Source organism: Nesoenas mayeri (assembly GCF_963082525.1).
Source record: "Nesoenas mayeri genome assembly, chromosome: 1".
Lineage (NCBI taxonomy): Eukaryota > Metazoa > Chordata > Aves > Columbiformes > Columbidae > Nesoenas > Nesoenas mayeri.
In genome coordinates this window covers 1,972,484-1,990,417 of record NC_137541.1, presented here as the reverse complement: position 1 = coordinate 1,990,417, position 17,934 = coordinate 1,972,484, and the positions used below count along the sequence as shown (strand labels likewise).

Here is a 17,934-nt window from a genome sequence, read left to right as displayed (position 1 = left end):
GAATCCACCTTGTTCTGCAAAAAAAGCTACTTTTGGATCAAGTAGGTTTTTTAGGGAGAAGTGAAGTTTAACAGCAACTTTTGTGGTACATCTGGGGCTCCAGATGGAGTTCAGTGCAATTAATCTGCCAGCATCTGCTTAATCTGACTTTGCTAGAGGCAAATAAACCTTTGGACACCATCTCCTGCAGTTGGACAGCCCTAGGACTTTATCCCACTTTTCGGGATTCCTGTTGTAGTTGACCGGCAACTTGCTGACTAAAATTTGTTGAGAGAACAAGGTGATGAAATTAAAAATTCACCAAATAAAGAGCATTCCTGTTTGGGGGTCGGGGCTGGGGCTCAGGCTGGTGTTTTCCTTGGCTGGAAAGTTGTCTTCAGCAGCCTGCATTCCCAAAAAAGGTGCTTTGCTTCTGGTTTATATTTGGGGAGAAGTGAAGTGAATGCAAAATGAAATAATTTCATTTATCTCGATGCCTTGTGAACTTAAAAATACTGCTGCAATAACTAGTCTTTTCTCCTTCTTGTTCCTGACATGCACTGGTTGCAGATTACGTAATAGGTACTGTCCACCAAGCCAAAGGCCTGGAGTTCGATACGGTGCTGATTGCAGATGACTTTGTGACAGTATCTTTTCTTAGTGGTGGTAACCAGAGAAGAAATAACTTCAATATTGGTAAGGGAATGGCTGCACATGGTACCTCTCTAGACCTGAAAATGGGAAAGCAACGCGTGCTGCTGGTGTTTGTCCTGCACACCCCGTGCTTCTCCGTGGCATCAAGTGCCACTGGATGTCCTAGTGATCATAGAATCATAGAATAGTTTGGGTTGAAGGGACCTTTCAAGCTCCCCCAGTTCCCCCCCTGCCATGAGCAGGGACATCTTCAACAGCTCAGGGTGATCAGAGCCCCGTCCAGCCTGGCCTGGGATGTCTCCAGGGATGGTTCATCCACCACCTCTCTGGCCAACCTGGGCCAGGCTCTCACCACCCTCAGGGCCAACAATTTCTTCCTCATGTCTGGCCTGAATCTCCCTCCTTTAGTTTAAAACCATTGCCCCTTGTCCTATCACAACAGGCCCTGCTCAAAACTCTGTCCCATCTTTCTTATGGGCCCCTTTTAGTACAGAAAGGCCACACTAAGGTCTTCCTGGAGCTTCTGTTCTCCAGCTGAACACCCCAACTCTCTCAGCCTGTCCTCCCAGCAGAGCTGTTCCAGCCTCGGATCATTCCTGTGGCTCCTCTGGCCCCTCTCCAGCAGGTCCATGTGTGTCCTGTGCTGAGGACCCGGAGCTGGACCAGCACTGCAGGGGGGTCTCACCAGAGCGGGGCGGAGGGGCAGGATCCCCTCCCTGACCTGCTGTCCACGCTGCTGGTCACACAGACCAAAATACGACTTACCTTCTATGCTGCAAGCGCACGTTGCTGGCTCATGTCCCATCTTTCACCCCCAAGCACCCCAATTCCTTCTCCTGGGGGCTGCTCCCCATCCCTCCATCCCCAGCCTGGGTTGATACCGGGGGTTGCCCTGACCCAGGTGCAGGACCTTGCACTTGGCCTTGTTGAACCTCACGAGGTTCACATGGGCCCACTTCTGCAGCTTGTCCAGGTCCCTCTGGATGCCATCTCATCCCTCACGTGTGTCACCTGCACCACACAGCTTGGTGTCACCTGCAAACTTGCTGAGGATTCGCTCGATCCCACTGTTGTCATAGTTGCCTTCACAGCAAGACAAGGGCAGGGGAATATTTCTGTGGTTGAGTGCTTAGCCATCTAGCAACAGAGAAATGCCAGTTCCACACTTGGGGAAGACATGACTTTGGTATTGTGCCACAATTCATACTTTGAAGGAGCTGGGCTCTTCCCAGTGAGCAGAGAAGAGCCTGCAGAGTGAATTTAGAGGCTTAGAAACTCTTCCAGTGCAGCGTCTGTGCCCAAGAGGTGGGAAAACACATGGCACTGATCTGCTTCTCCTGGCACGCAGCATCCTACCTTTGCCTGGCAGGGAGACTGTGGAATGAGGCTGCAGCGATTGGTGCTGTCAGGGACTGCCCAACAGCTGTGCTGCCCTGCAGGGTCATGGTTGTCCAGAGAGGAATCATAGAATCACTTTGGTTGAAAGAGACCTTTAATATCACCAAGTCCAACCATTAACCCACCCTGTCCCTGCCCCATGTCCCTGAGAACCTCATGTCCATCTGTTCAACCCTCCAGGGCTGGTGACTCCAGCACTGCCCTGGGCAGCCTGTTCCAATGCCCCACAGCCCTTTGGGGAAGAAATTGTTCCCAAGATCCAACCTCAACCTTCTTCTCCAGCCCCTTCCCCAGCTCCGTTCCTTTCTCTCAACTCGTTCTGTCACCTCAAGGGCTTTCGTGGCTTGAGGGGCCCAAAACTGCCCCCAGGATTCAAGGTCTGGCCTCACCAAGCACTGAGTGTCCTTCCAGCAGTACTAACTGAAGCATTTGAAGGACGACAGACCTGTTCATTCTTGTTCTCTAAAGCTATTGCTGATCTTTCCTCCAACCTAGACCCGCATCTTGAGGACGAATGGAACCTGCTCTACGTAGCAGTGACACGTGCAAAGAAATATTTGCTGCTGTCAAAGACCCTGGAAGACCTTTTAGCTTTGGCTGGGGTGAGTGAAACCTTCTCAAGGTAACCACAGAGGTGCTGAGAGAGGCAGCACCCACTGCTCATAAATCCTGCACATCTCTGATTATTGCATTTAGTGGGGGGGCTGTGTGGTAGAGAAGTGTAAAAGAAGATTATTTTAAGGTTCACCCTGATGCTAAGATTCATGCTGAGCGTGCTCTGTGCCCTGGCTTGTGCTGAGGTCACACTTTTCCCTCAGTTTAACGCTGTTCTGCACTATAATTTCAATAGCAAGACACAAGGTCGCTGCATTTTTTCCCCGCAGTCCTGGAATTTGGGTGTTGTCTTGCACAGATCCTCACTTTTCACCTCATTACGAGCGTGTGTGTTCCCTTTTCTCCGTTCAGCCATTGCCAGCTCTTACTTCACTTCCCTTCTCACAAGCTTCTGCCTTCTGTTTGATTTTTGTTGTCACTGGAGGGTTGCGATTTTTTTGTTTTATTTAAAAAAACATGTTGCAAGTCACTTCCCAGGGCATTAAAAATATATATATATATATGAAACAACCTATTCCAGTATCTCAGCTCCATCTGATTGTCGTTGTTCCCTTTATTTCTTGTTTATTAGGAGCGTTTCCTTCGGGTGGAGCTGATGAATGAGGCTGCAAAGGACGGGGCTGCGGTTGCTTGTTGCATGCCGCGGTGTACGGCAGCACTGCCGTCCGGCTCCGCGCTGGTTGTGAAGAAGCTGCCTTTAACTCACGTATGTCCCTTTTCTTGGCCTTTGAGGTCATATTTTTGAATCACGAGCCTTCGTGAGCTGCTTGGCCCTCTGGTGGGGCAGATGTTCTCTGCAATGGTTCTGTGAGCACAGACCTCTCTTCTAAGGCAAATTGTGGTCTCAAGTGGGGCTGTTTTGGGGGTTTTGTTATGTCAGATCCCATTTCTGACTCTTAGAGTCTGTGCTGAGGCCATCAGAGGTGGGCAGAGCCCCCCTCGCCCCTGCCAGCCGGCTGGAAGTGACAATCTGGCTTTTGGGTCCGGTTTTGGCTTTGCTCCCACTTTGGGCTCTGGGGTTGATCATTGCCCAGACGGACAAGATTCCCCGGTGCTGGGATCTACAAGTGGATGGAAAGTGCCCGGCGGAAAAGGAGCTGGGGGTGTTGGTGCCAGCGGCTGAACATGAGCCAGCGTGTGCCCAGGTGGCCAAGAGGCCACCAGCATCCTGGCTGGTGCCAGCACTGGTGTGGCCAGCAGGCCCAGGGCAGTGACCGTCCCTGTGCTGGGACCTGGGGAGGACAAACTGCAAATCCTGGGGGCAGTTTTGGGCCCCTCAGCTCAGTGCACAACATGGCAACCCCAGGGGCACCAGAATCACCTCAGGGCTCAAGATGGCGGCCCCAGGGGTGGCGGGATCACCTCACACACAAAATGGTGGCACCAGGGGCACCAAAATCACCTGAGGGCTCAAGAAAGGCCTTGTGATGCTGGAGCGAGTTGAGAGAAGGGAACGGAGCTGGTGAGGGGCTGGACCACAAGTGTGATGAGGGCTGAGGGACCTGGGGGGTTCAGCTGGAGAACAGGAGCTGAGGGGAGACCTTCTGATCTCTGAACTGCCTGAAAGGAGCTTGGAGCCAGGGGGGTCGGGCTCTGCTCCCCAGGAACAAGCGCCAGGAGCAGAGGAAACGGCCTCAAGTTGCGCCAGGGGAGGTTGAGGTTGGATGTGGGAACAATTTCTTCCCCAAAGGGCTGTGGGGCATTGGAACAGGCTGCCCAGGGCAGTGCTGGAGTCACCATCCCTGGAGGGCTGGACAGACGGACATGAGGTTCTCAGGGACATGGGGTAGTTCCAGGGCTGGGTTAATGGTTGAACTCAATCTTAAGGGTTTTTTCCAAGCAAAATGATTCTATGATTCTCACATCTCTCTTTTTCCCACAGAGCAATGGCAGCACAGATGCAGGTGGGTACCTTTGCCGCTCTTGCACGTGGCAGCACTTCGGCTCTCTGGCACCACTGCTCTAACAAAGCTCTGCAGAGCCCTCGCTGCCTCCCAGAGCCATCCTGGCCGCGGGACAAGGCCCCTTGTCACACCCCAGCTCCAAAATCAGGTGGATATTGGAGCAGGATTTCAGGCCAGGTTCAAGAGCAACCCTGCAGGAGGTATGAGACCATTTCCCCAGCCCTACCTTGCACTCTAGGAGCCGACGGGCATTGCTGCACAGAAGAATACTCACTATATAAACTGTATTGGACAGGATGATGTACGGTTTTCTTTTTGAGCATTACACCTCCATTACCTCTTTCACCAGGAAATCACCTCTAGTGACCAAACTACTTGTTTTGTCATGTTACGCTGTGGTGAAATCCCTCTGATCCACTGGAAGAAAAGCAACACGCTATTCAGCAACACTGTAAAATATCCAGAGAAGCACTTTATTCCTAGAAATGGGCTTTTTCCTGGAGCCTGTTTCATAGGGAAAATTTATCAGCTCTGGCTGGAAGTTTTTCATCTCTCCCAGCTGAACTAATTTTCCTGCTTGCAGCAGAGGGGTTTCCCCAGACTCAGTTTCCCTTCTCCCTGCAGCAAACCATAAGGGAAGAGAAAACAGAGACAGCATCTGAAGAGGTGCTTTGGTTTGCTTTCGGTCTTACTTAGAGACAAACCGGAGAGTGCTTTTAATGATGAAATTAAATTTGTAACAAAAAAAGCGCCTTTAATGCTGGTTTTTTTTCTTCCCTTATGTTAAGAAGCCGTCCTGAGTTGTGTTTGTTTACCAGCCATCAGTCACGATGGCACGAGTCGCCTTGTTATCTCATAAATCCAGCAGTGGCTTGCGCTCTTTGTTTGGAGACACTGTGACTCGTTGTACCGGAGCCCGTGTGATCACACAATCACAGAATCGACTGGGCTGGAAAAGACCTCAGAGATCATCCAGTCCAACCCTTGGTCCAACTCTAGTCTGTTTACTAGATCATGGCACTAAGTGCCATGTCCAACCTCACTTTAAAAACCTCCAGGGATGGCGAGTCCAGCACCTCCCTGGGCAGCCATTCCAATGCCTGACCACTCTCTCTGTAAAGAATTTCTTTCTAATATCCAGCCTAAATTTCCCCTGGCAGAGTTGAAGCCCATGGCCCCTTGTCCTATTGCTGATGCCTGGGAGAAGAGCCCAATCCCCACCTGGCTAGAACTGCCCTTCAGGTAGTTATAGAGAGTGCTGAGCTCACCTCTAAGCCTCCTCTTCTCCAGACTAAACAAGCCCAGCTCCCTCAGCCTCTCCCCATAGGGCTTGTGTTCAAGTCCCTTCCCCAGTCTTGTTGCTCTTCTCTGGACCCGCTCCAGCACTTCAATCTCTTTCCTGAGCTGAGGGGCCCAGAGCTGAACACAATACTCCAGGTGTGGCCTCCCCAATGCAGAGCACAGGGGAAGGATCAGATGCAGAGATCAAAACCGAAACTGAGTTTGGAAGGTGTGTCTGCTCTTGGCCATGGGTCTGGAACCAGGAGCTGCGCCCACTGGAGGAAACTCCTGCATCCTCTTGATTTCTGTGGTTGTTTATGGAACAGTCACCGCTTCACCGGCTCTTTTCACTTTCGAAACACTGACTCCAGAAAGGCTTTCCCTGGTCCACCCACCTGAGAAATTCACTCAAGGCTTGGACGTTGGATGTAACTGCAAAGCTCAGCGTGGACGTTCAACCAGGTGCCTCCAGGGATCCCTTCCAGCCTCACCTGGTTTCCAGCCATCCTGGGGTACGCTGGGGAGAGGCAGAGCCACTGCTGAGGGTTTGGTCCATCACATCCAAAGAGTCACATCCTCCAGCTCCAGCAGTCCAGAGTGGTGGCACAAACAGGAGGACAAGACCCAGTAGCAAGGAAAAGACGTGGAAATGAAGTTTTCAGACACCTGCTTTCCAGCTGACTGCTAAAAACCCTTTTGCCGTCCAGCTGAGCGACGGCAGCCGCCACCTGGCTGTCACACGTTGTGTCTAGAGGACGGCCCTGTTGGGAAGATGGAGTGACTGTCGCTGTGCTGGGCATTGGAGAGGCCAAACCCCGAATTCTGGGGGCAGTTTTGGGCTCCTGATGCCAAGAAAGGCCTTGAGGTGCTGGAGCGAGTGGAGAGAAGGGAACGGAGCTGGTGAGGGGCTGGAGCACAAGTGTGATGGAGCGGCTGAGGGACCTGGGGGGTTCAGCTGGAGAACAGGAGCTGAGGGGAGACCTTCTGAGCTCTGAACTGCCTGAAAGGAGCTTGGAGCCAGGGGGGTCGGGCTCTGCTCCCCAGGAACAAGCGCCAGGAGCAGAGGAAACGGCCTCAAGTTGCACCAGGGGAGGTTGAGGTTGGATGTGGGAACAATTTCTTCCCCAAAGGGCTGTGGGGCATTGGAACAGGCTGCCCAGGGCAGTGGTGGAGTCACCATCCTTGGAGGGTTGGACAGACGGACATGAGGTTCTCAGGGACATGGGGTAGTTCCAGGGCTGGGTTAATGGTTGGACTTGATGATCTTGAGGGTCTCTTCCACCCAAAATGGTTCTGGGATTTCACCCCACCCATCCATCCCCACTCCCCTCCCCACTATCACAGCTGCCAAGATGCCCAACCAGACCAAAAAAAAATCAACTGCAGTGTGTGTGTTGTTTTATATACAATATATACACATTTGTACATAAACCAGCATCAACACAAAGCTGCCTGTTCTCTAGCAAGGGGGAAACGAGTGGATAACAACTGATGATGGACGAAAATATTTCCTGCAGTCATGTTACTGCCTTCAGTCTTTGGTAGTGTCTGTAGCAAAATAGCTCCTGGTTGCGGTCCCCTGCGAGCGGCCGGAGCCGTCGGGCATCAGATCGGTGCCGAAAGTGTCTCCGCAGGATCCCTGAGCTGCGTACGAGGGCTGACCGTGTTGGGACGGTGAATGGCTGGAAGAGAGGGGGAAAGGGGTGAGGATGCGGTGCAGGGATGCTCAACCAGGTCCCTCTCTGTTGGCCACAAGCAGTGCTGTTTTTTGGGGCAATTTGGGGGTAAAGCGGCTCTAGGGAAGGGGCTGGTGTCCAGCTGGCCCAACTCTGGCCTTGCTCCTGATTCCTGGGTGCTGCTTTGGAGCAAAGCTTCATGCCCAGCACCCAAACCCCATCCCCTGCACCCCAAACACCCTCCGCTGGGACACCAGCACCCACAGAACCACCTCCTCTGAATTTTGGCTCCCGACACACGCCACCCACCACCACCATGTCACCCCAGGGTGCTCCCAGCACTCACTCACCCCCTGTGGGTGACACCCACACACCTTTGGGTGCTGGAGCAGTCTCATCCATGAGAGTCACTGGTTCAGACTGAGAAGAGCGGCCGCATGTCCCTGGGGCGAGGATGCGGCTGGGGACCATGACACACTCTGCCGCGCGCTGTCACCACTCGGGCCAGCATTGGTCTTTCCATCCAAGCCCTGAGCGTCCTCCGGGTTGGCGGGTGCACCGAGTTGCCCGGCGGTGGGTGCTCAGCCCATGGGGAAGACGTTGGGTGGTGACATCTCCTCATTCTCGGCATCAAGAGCCATCATGGGGACGGCAGTCGCTGCCACCGCGTAGTCCTGTCGCGCACGCCTGCAACAGGGAGAGCAGCGTCACCGGCATCCCAAGGCCTTTCCGCAACTTTCAGGGAAGCGCAGAGACCGAAAACAAACTCATCACAGGAGTGGGAGGACATCACAGGGCTCAGCACACTTACATTTTCATCCTCCAGCAGCAACAAGACACGACTCCGACAACCACCAGCAATGGGAGCCCTGTGGGAGAGAAACGGCGGCCGATGAGCATCTTCCCAGCTCAAACAAAACAGCTCCATGAAGAACCAAACACAATCTGTGAACGTTCGCAAGGTGCCCTCCCCACCCTGGGAAGAAATTTGGGTGCTGTATCCTTCCCACTTTGGAAGCATCACCCTCAACTACAGCCCCAAGGAAGGCTTTTAAGCTAGAAATAATAAAGAAAATAAGCCACTGCTTGCCAAAATAAGGGGTGTTTTTGCCCAGCTTACCAATGGAAGAGGCCAGGGTCTGGATGGAAACTGGAAAAGAAGAGAGAAATGGAGATTTTTTAGCTGCAAAGCCAGGAAAGGGGGTGGATGCTGGGGGGACCCTCATTAAAAATGGGGTTGAAAAGGGAAAAATGTATTGAAAAACTAAAAGAGCCTTTGCTGGTTGAAACCAGCCCCATGGGTGGGTTTTCTCCCCCAGAGAGGCAGCCTGACCTGCGGCGTGGTCCGGGGGGGCGGTGAACAGCGGGGTTGTCCCCAGGGATGTCCCTGGGGCTGTCTCCTCTCCTGGTGTGGATGTCTCCAGTGGTGGGGGCATCTCCAACAGCGTCGATGTCTCCGGTGATGGCCCATGAGTTGCTGGTGGCAGCGGTGACAGGCGGGGGCTGGAGGTCGGGCTGGCGTCGGTGGTTCCTGCTGGGGAAAATGGTGTAAAACCTTCTCATTTCAAAAATTACAAGTCAAAACTCTACGCAGCACCATTATTTCAGTGCTGAGCTTGGGGCATGTTGAGGTGAGGGCAATACAGCCCATCCAGCAGCTACAAAATGGCCTGATTTCATGCAATTGAATAAACTCCATCACACCATTGAAATATTTTGCCTTCCACACCACGGCGGTCGCGGTTTTGCCACAACTACAGCCACGGTGGCCCCAAACCAACCCCCATGAGCTGCATTTTTCCTCTTGCTCACCCTTCTGGGTTGTTGTCTTGGTGTCCGGTGCCGTTGGCAGCTCAGGGCTGGGGGTTTGCGGAGGTAGAGCCGGGTCCCCTTTGAGAAAACACAAGGTGGAAATGCCATCAGCATGGAGACACCATCATCATGGAGACACCATCAATGGGGAGACACCATCAACTTGGAGACACCATCAAAGCGAAGACACCATCAACATGGAGACACCATCAATGTGGAGTCACCATCAATGTGAAGACAACATCAATGTGGCGACATTATCATCATGGAGACACCATCAATGTGGAGTCATCATCAATGTGGAGACAACATCAATGTGGCGACATTATCATCATGGAGACACCATCAACATGGAGACACTATCAACACGGAGACACTATCAACATGGAGACACCATCAATGTGGAGACAACATCAACATGCAGACACTATCAACACAGAGACACCATCAGTGTGGAGGCACTATCAACGTGGAGACAACATCAACATGGAGACACTATCAACATGGAGACACCATCAACATGGAGACTCTATCAACATGGAGACAACATCAACATGGAGACAACATCAACATGGAGACACTATCAACATGGAGACACTATCAACATGGCGACACCATCAATGTGGGGACAACATCAACATGCAGACACTATCAACACAGAGACACCATCAGTGTGGAGGCACTATCAATGTGGAGACAACATCAACGTGGAGACACTATCAACATGGAGACACCATCAACATGGAGACTCTATCAACATGGAGACAACATCAACATGGAGACAACATCAACATGGAGACACTATCAACATGGAGACACTATCAACATGGCGACACCATCAATGTGGAGACAACATCAACATGCAGACACTATCAACACAGAGACACCATCAGTGTGGAGGCACTATCAATGTGGAGACAACATCAACGTGGAGACACTATCAACATGGAGACACCATCAACATGGAGACTCTATCAACATGGAGACAACATCAACATGGAGACACCATCAATGTGGAGTCATCATCAATGTGGAGACAACATCAATGTGGCGACATTATCATCATGGAGACACCATCAACATGGAGACACTATCAACATGGAGACACCATCAATGTGGAGACAACATCAACATGCAGACACTATCAACACAGAGACACCATCAATGTGGAGACAACATCAACATGCAGACACTATCAACACAGAGACACCATCAGTGTGGAGGCACTATCAACGTGGAGACAACATCAACATGGAGACACTATCAACATGGAGACACCATCAACATGGAGACACTATCAACATGGAGACACCACCAACATGAAAACATCATCAGCATGGAGACACCATCAGCATGAAGATACCATCAGCGACAGCGCCCACGCCACCCCGCATCCTTGTCCACCACACCAGTGATAGAGATGTCCCCCCTCCCCGGTCCCCATTGCATCCCAGCTGCCGAATGAGGGCTTACGGATGCACTGGAGGGTGGTGTGGGTCCAGTCAGGCTCGCTGGAACCGTCACGGAGGATGCACTGGATGAGGCTGGAGGTACCAGCTTTGCGCTTGTAGCCGGGGTTGCAGGTGTAGCGCAGGTGAGTGTTAAGCAGCACATTGTTGCCCACGTCAATGTGAGCGTTGGCCACATCTTTGGGACGGCCGCATCGCGGTGGCACTGAATGGGTGTTAAAAAAAATAGAGATAGGGGTCACAACAGGGAGATTAAGCATCCTCTGGCCCCAGCTTGCTGTGCTGAGTGGTACCCAAGGGGGTCATATCCTGCCTGTGGGGTTGGGATACGGGGAACAGGTGATGCCCCGGGGCTGGGAGAGATTCACCCAGCTTGCAAAAGACATCAGTGAGACAGCTGTGCCTGTGCACGGCAGATGGAGAAGGGGAAATCTCCATTTCCAGCATATTTGTGGTCACTTGTAGTAGCTTCTCCGGTCAATGACGCCTTTTTGCAGAATTTCATCCCCTCGCAGTGACCGTCCCCGGCCAAAATCCCCGACTGCATCCTCCCACCAGCTGCTGCATTTTGGCTGCGGTCCCTGCCCCCTCTTTTCTCCACTTATTTTGCAGCTGGTCATGAAAAATTCCAGGTGCTGCGTGTGTCCATCAGATGCCTCCTGGGGCTTCTTTCCCAGCAGAGCCTGCAGCCCACGGCCCCAGAGGCAGCTGAAATCTGAGTATCACATGGCCGGGGTGGTGATGAGCTTCGAATTACGGCTCATGCTTCCCCTTTGGCCTTTATTTGAGGTTGGTTTCACATTTAACTTCTTCGGTGCAACGGAGGAAGTTTCTTGGTTGTCCCAAGCCCGTGCCTGTGCCTGGACCCCTCCTGCAGCATGGAAATGGGTCACTAAGAACCCCAGCAGCTGTCAGCTGTCCCAAATGTGGGATGGAGAGGTGCACAAGGGAGATAAAGCAATATAGAGCCAGGCTGGAGTGATGGACAGCTGGGATGTGATTGTAGAATCACAGAATGAAAGAATCACAGGATGGTTTGGGTTGGAAGGGACCTTCAAGCTCCCCCAGTTCCCCCCCTGCCATGAGCAGGGACATCTTCAGCAGCTCAGGTTGCTCAGAGCCCCGTCCAGCCTGGCCTGGGATGTCTCCAGGGATGGTTCAGCCACCACCTCTCTGGCCAACCTGGGCCAGGCTCTCACCGCCCTCAGGGCCAACAATTTCTTCCTTGCGTCCAGCCTGAATCTCCCTCCTTTAGTTTAAAACCATCACCTCTTGGCCTGTCGCAAATAGGCTGGGATGATTTATGGCTGGGACGCAAATGCATGGACAGGATGGAGCAATGCAGGGATGGGATGTCACAGAATCATAACATCATTTTGGTTGGAAAAGACCTTCAAAAATCAAGTGTAACTGTTAACCCAGCCCTCACACTACCCCATGTCCCTGAGAACCTCATTTCCAATCCATTCAACCCCTCCAGGGCTGGTGACTCCAGCACTGCCCTGGGCAGCCTGTTCCAATGCCCCACAGCCCTTTGGGGGAGAAATTGTTCCCCACATCCAACCTCAACCTCCCCTGGTGCAACTTGAGGCCGTTTCCTCTGCTCCTGGCGCTTGTTCCTGGGGAGCAGAGCCCGACCCCCCTGGCTCCAAGCTCCTTTCAGGCAGTTACAGAGAGTCCCCCATGGAGTGATCCATGGCTGGGATGTGATGCGCAGGGTGGATGAATTGATGCTCAACTGGAATGAAACACGTTTGGTGTGAGGGATGCACAGTTGGTCTGGGATTGGGAGCGGGACGGTGATGGGAGCACAGTGGGGACAGGAGCACCACGTGCTCACCCAAAACTCCTGCAGATAAAAAATCAATTTGTTATCTATCTCCAGAACAGGTGTGTCTGCTCCATTTCGGTGCTCAAGTGGGTCCATTTGTGTCCCCTGGTGCTGGAACACCCCAAAAAGCTGCAGCCGCTGTGGCCGGAGAGTGCAAGTGGTGCCCATGTGTGTGCTGAGCATGTTGGTTCTCAGCCTCTGCTCAAGGCAGCAGCGGAGTTTATGGGAGCACTGCAAGAAAACACCACGGGACATTTCACAATAGCCTCACATGTCACCAGACCGGATGCTGTGCCAGAAAATGAATGAAAAGCCCTCCCAGTGCCAACACAACCCATGGACACCGAGATCCAGCCCGAAGCACCAAAATGTCCAGGAAAAACAGGGACTTGTTGAGTCCTGCTTATGCCTTTCAGCTCTTAAACCTGATCTTGTCACTGTAATCTCACCAAAGCACTTTTTTCCGCTTGGTTGGAATCTAAAGTAAACTTCTCTTCCACAAAACACCCATATCCTTCAATGAGAAAATCCCAACATCTCTGCTGTCCAGGATCATGACCCCGGCATCTCATGCCATCGCTGCATGGATTTTAGTTTGTTCAATGAGATGAACATGTGCCGAGGGGGAAAAGAGGAGGAAATCTTTGAGAATTCAGTTTTCCAGCACTGGAGATGTGTGGCAAAGATTTAGGTTTTCTTTATATAGTGAATTGGAAATGGTGCGAAACATGGATGGATGGATGGATGGATGGATGGGTGGATGGATGGATGGATGGATGGATGGATGGATGGATGGATGGAAAGAACTGGGACCGTGATAAAGCTCTTGCTTCCAAGCAAGATCGGTGGTAACTTAAACCTCTCCATCTCTTATTTGCTTTTTTATTGAAGCAGATTGATAAAATTCCCTGGATCTGTGCACCACTGGGGACTTCCACACGGAAAAAACCCAACATCTGTCTTCTATTTTGCTTTTTAATTCAAGGAAAAGCTCACAAGACTCTCTCAGGATGGCCAGAAGCATCTCTGTGCTCGTCTCCATTCCCTCTGAGCTTTGCAGGTTGAATTTTCCCATTGACGTGCCAGCCCAAGCACTCAAAACCCCATCACATCGTTAACGAAGCTCCCAAATGAGCTGTGGTGCTGGGTACCAGCCGTCCTGTGAAAATACCTCTGGCTGCTTTATTTCCACCCTAATTCCCTGTATCCCACTGATATTAAATTTCCAGGCCAAAATACACGCGCAATACGTGGTTTGTGATGTGTTGGGGTGGGTTTTTTTTGGTATTGCATGAATTAAGCATGTTTTTGCTTCGCTTTTTTTGGCTTTCTCAGCCAGCGATCTCAAATTATGCCGGTGAGCTCGTCCCGACAGGTTGGGAAGCAGAACATAGAGTTGCTTGGATTAGTCCCAGGGATGGAAATGCTGTTCTGTGCTGTCATCCCATAGCATGGAGATGTCCCCTCCGGCTCATGGGGCTGCACAACCACAACGAGACACCAGAGAATCCACACCAGGAAAACGTAATGATTTTTCTTTCTATTTTCTAGAGCATTTTCTGCTAATAGTTTAAAAAGCATAAGCAAAAAAAAGTGGTGAAAAAGAGAAATTTCGGAGTTCTATGCCCAAGACTGAAGAATTCCTCAGGAGCACTGAAATCATAGGAATAGATAAAACGTTTTCACATTCAAACTGAAGAATATTTATGGCTGTGCCAGGGATGGGAAGCAGGAGAGGACGTGATGCCCGGAGTGAGCGTCATGGGATGTGTCGGCACAACCAGCACATCCCAAATTGTCTGTTGACTGAATTAAAGGGGGAATGGTGACAAGGTCCTGGGGCAGCAGGAACGTCTCCTCTGTGACTGCTCCACCTTCCCATGTGCCCACGTGTAGTGGGTATGAGGGTCTGTAAGTGGTAATGAAAAATAGGAGCAGAGGAAACAGCCTCAAGTTGCACCAGGGGGGTTGAGGTTGGATTTAGGAACAATTTCTTCCCCAAAGGGCTGTGGGGCATTGGAACAGGCTGCCCAGGGCAGTGCTGGAGTCACCATCCCTGGAGGGTTGGACAGACAGACATGAGGTTCTCAGGATATGGGGCAGGGACAGGGATGGGTTAACAGTTGGTCTCCATGATCTTAAAGGTCTTTTCCAACCAACAGTTCTGTGACTCCATGATTTTCCAGGGCGTTGCAGCTTTGGCAGCAGACAGGAGCCAGGAGAAGGGACAGCACTAAAGCTGTCCGAAACCTTTTCAGTCCCTTCCAGCCTCATTTCCTATGCTTCCACGCCCACCCTTCGCAATTCCAACATGTTTATTTAATTAAATATTAATTAAATATTTCCTAATAGTCTCGCCAATGCTGTCAGCAATTTGCTGGGGTGTCAGCATCGCCAGCTCCACGCTGGGCTGTGATGGTGATTTTTCCTAAAGCTGCTTTAGGAGATGCAAGACACGGTGAGACATTCCCGATCCAGTGGTGATTCTCAGCCATGGACAAATCACAGTCCCATGGAAAACCCACAGAGCCCACCCAGGGTGAAATCCTGCAGTGATGCAGCTCCTGTGGGTCCATCACATGGACCCTAAATTCACTCCCAGCCTCCCTGGACACCAGTGGGGAGGTGGAGTGGGCACCCAAGGAGGGAGGTGGGCACCCAGAGGGGTGCAAGGGGAACATGAGGGTGCAGCTTGGGCACCCCAGGGAGCAGCGTGGGCACTCCAGGGGTGGGCATGGGGCACCTAGAGAGAGGTGTGAGCATGCGTGGAGCAGCACGGGCACCCTGGGGTGCAGCGTGGGCACCCCAGAGGGGTGCATGGGGCACCTTGAGAGAGGTGTGGGTGCTTCGGGATGCAGTGTGGGTACCCCCAGGGTGGGTACGGGGAATGCAGGGAGAGGTGTGGACACGCATGGAGCATCTTGGGCACCCAGGGGTGCGGTGTGGGTACCACAGAGGGGGTACATGGGGCAGCTAGAGGTGTGGGCATGCAGAGAGCACCGTGGGCCCCCCAGGAAGGAGCCCAGGCACCCCAAAGAGCAGCATGGAGACCCCAGAGTGCAGGTGGGTACCCCAGGGGTGGGCATAGGGCACTTTGAGAGAGGTGTGGGCATAGCAGGGAACAGTATAAGCACCCCAGGAGGGATCCCAGGCACCCCAAGGAGCAGTTTGGACGCCCTGGGGGTGCGTGTGGGGCTGCTAGGGGGAGGTGTGGGCACACAGGGAGCAGTACAGGTACCCCAGGGTGCCCCAGGGTGCAGCATGGGCACCTTGTTGGGGTACATGGGGGACCTAGAGAGAGGTATGGGCACACAACGAGCAGCGAAGGCACCCCGGGGGGTAGTGTGGATACCCCAGGGGGTTCATGGGGCACCAAGAGAGAGATGTGTGCACACAGGGAGCACCATGAACACCCCAGTGGGGAGCCTGAGCACCCCAGGGAATGGACACCCCAGGGGTGGGCCTGGGGCACCTAGAAAGAGGTGTGGGCACCCAGGGAGCAGTGTGGGCACGCAGGGGTGCAGCATGGGTACCCCAAGAAGGAGCCTGGGCACTCGGAGGAGCAGTGTGGGTACCCCAAGGGGGTGCATGGGGCACCTAGAAGGAGGTGTGGGCACCCAGGGGTGCAGCGTGGGTACCCCGGGAGGGAGCCCGAGCACCCCAAGGAGCAGTGTGGGTACCCCAAGGGGGTGCATGGGGCAGCTAGAGGGAGGTGTGGGCACCCAGGGGTGCAGCGTGGGTACCCCAAGAGGGAGCCTGAGCACCCCAAGGAGCAGTGTGGGCACCCCAGGAAGGAGCCTGAACACCCCAAGGAGCAGTGTGGGTACCCCAGGGGGGTGCCTGGGGCAGCTAGAGGGAGGTGTGGGCACCCAGGGAGCAGCGTGGGCATCCCAGAAAGGAGCCTTAGCACCCCAGGGAGTAGGGTAGGCACGCACGGGTGCAGCATGGGTACCCCAAGAGGCAGCCTGGGCACTTCGAAGCGCAGCGTGGGTACCCCAGGGAGGTGCATGGGACACCTAGAGGGAGGTGTGGGCACCCAGGGGTGCAGCGTGGGTATCCCAGGAAGGAGCCTGAGCACCCCAAGGAGCAGTGTGGGCACCCCAGGAAGGAGCCTGAACACCCCAAGGAGCAGTGTGGGTACCCCAGGGGGGTGCCTGGGGCAGCTAGAGGGAGGTGTGGGCACCCAGGGAGCAGCGTGGGCATCCCAGAAAGGAGCCTTAGCACCCCAGGGAGTAGGGTAGGCACCCAGGGGTGCAGCATGGGTACCCCAAGAGGGAGCCTGGGCACTTCGAAGCGCAGCGTGGGTGCGCCGCGGGGGTGCATGGGGCAGCTAGAGGGAGGTGTGTGTACCCAGGGAGCACCGCAGGCACCCCGGGCAGTGGATTGGGCACCCCGGGGACGGCGTGGACACCCCTGGGACGGCGTGGACAACCCGAGGATGTCGTGGACACCCCGGGGACGGCGCGGCCACCCCGGGAACGGCGTGGCGACGCCGGCGGCGAGGCGAGGGAGCCCGAGTGAGTCCCGCTTACCGCTGTCGGCGTCGGTCCAGGGCAGCAGGAGGACGACGGTAGCGCAGAGTAGCGGCAGAAGCGGCCGCGCCATGGGACGGTGGCGGCACTGGGGCAGGGCCGGGGGGCTCAGGGCTCCCGGGGGGGGTCCGGGGCTCGGCCCCGCCGCCCGCCGCCGGACATACCCGGCGTGGCCAGACCCGCCTTCCCCTTTCGCTTTCGCTTTCGAGCAGAGACCGGGGTGGGGGGTGCAGTGCCCGGGGGTTCGTTACCCGGGGGGAATGCAGGGCCTGAGAGTTCGGTACCCGGAGGGGGATGCAGTGCCAGCGGGTTCGGTACCCGGGGGGGATGCAGTGCCTGGGGGCTTGGTACCCGGGACGGGATGCAGTGCCTGGGGGTTTGACACCCGGGGGGGGTGAGGTGCCTGGGGATTCGGTACCCGGAGCGGGTGCAGGGCCCAGGGGTTTGGTACCCGGGGCGGGTGCAGGACCCGGGGGTTCGGTACCTGGAGGAATGCAGTGCCCGGGGGTTCGGTACCGTGGCGGGGCTGCGATACCCAAGGGTTCAGTACCGGGGGGAATGCAGTGCCTGGGGGCTTGGTACCCGGGACGAGATGCAGTGCCTGGGGGTTCGATACCGGAGGGGGATGCAGTACCCGGGGGTTCGGTACCCGGAGGGATGCGGTACCCGGGAGGGATGCAGAGTCTGAGGGGACGCAATGGCAGAGACGGGGTACAATACCCGGGGGGTGCAATACCCTCGGGATGCAATACCGGGTGGGGGGTGAAGTATCCGGGGGGCGAC

At 54.2% G+C, this 17,934-nt stretch overlaps 2 protein-coding genes across 4 annotated transcripts in view; one reads left to right on the top strand and one right to left on the bottom strand.

Moving 5' to 3' along the window:
• The window catches only part of FBH1 (F-box DNA helicase 1), a 38,656-nt gene extending 25,086 nt beyond the window's left edge, over positions 1-13,570 (top strand). The window contains exons 18-21 of one of the 2 annotated variants that reach the window (XM_080348761.1): positions 550-675; positions 2,527-2,633; positions 3,218-3,352; positions 4,529-5,200. In XM_080348761.1, the coding sequence (XP_080204887.1) occupies positions 550-675; positions 2,527-2,633; positions 3,218-3,352; positions 4,529-4,612 (452 nt within the window). In that variant the 3' untranslated portion in view covers positions 4,613-5,200. Of the gene's footprint in view, positions 1-549; positions 676-2,526; positions 2,634-3,217; positions 3,353-4,528; positions 5,201-13,510 lie in introns of those variants that run through there. The other variant, XM_080348762.1, reaches the window with a different exon arrangement.
• IL15RA (interleukin 15 receptor subunit alpha) lies at positions 7,403-17,280 on the bottom strand. 2 transcript variants are annotated; one of them, XM_080348784.1, is made up of 8 exons: positions 17,152-17,280; positions 10,793-10,993; positions 9,320-9,397; positions 8,841-9,041; positions 8,628-8,657; positions 8,319-8,376; positions 7,882-8,194; positions 7,403-7,513 (listed from the first exon to the last, which is right to left on the bottom strand). In XM_080348784.1, exons 1-7 carry the CDS (start codon positions 17,222-17,224, stop codon positions 8,089-8,091), a joined length of 747 nt encoding a protein of 248 aa, XP_080204910.1. In that variant the 5' UTR covers positions 17,225-17,280; the 3' UTR covers positions 7,403-7,513; positions 7,882-8,088. The 2 variants fall into 2 exon arrangements, with proteins under 2 accessions (XP_080204910.1, XP_080204911.1); XM_080348785.1 differs by having other exon boundaries at positions 8,841-9,038.
• Between the last annotated feature and the right edge of the window lie 654 nt (positions 17,281-17,934).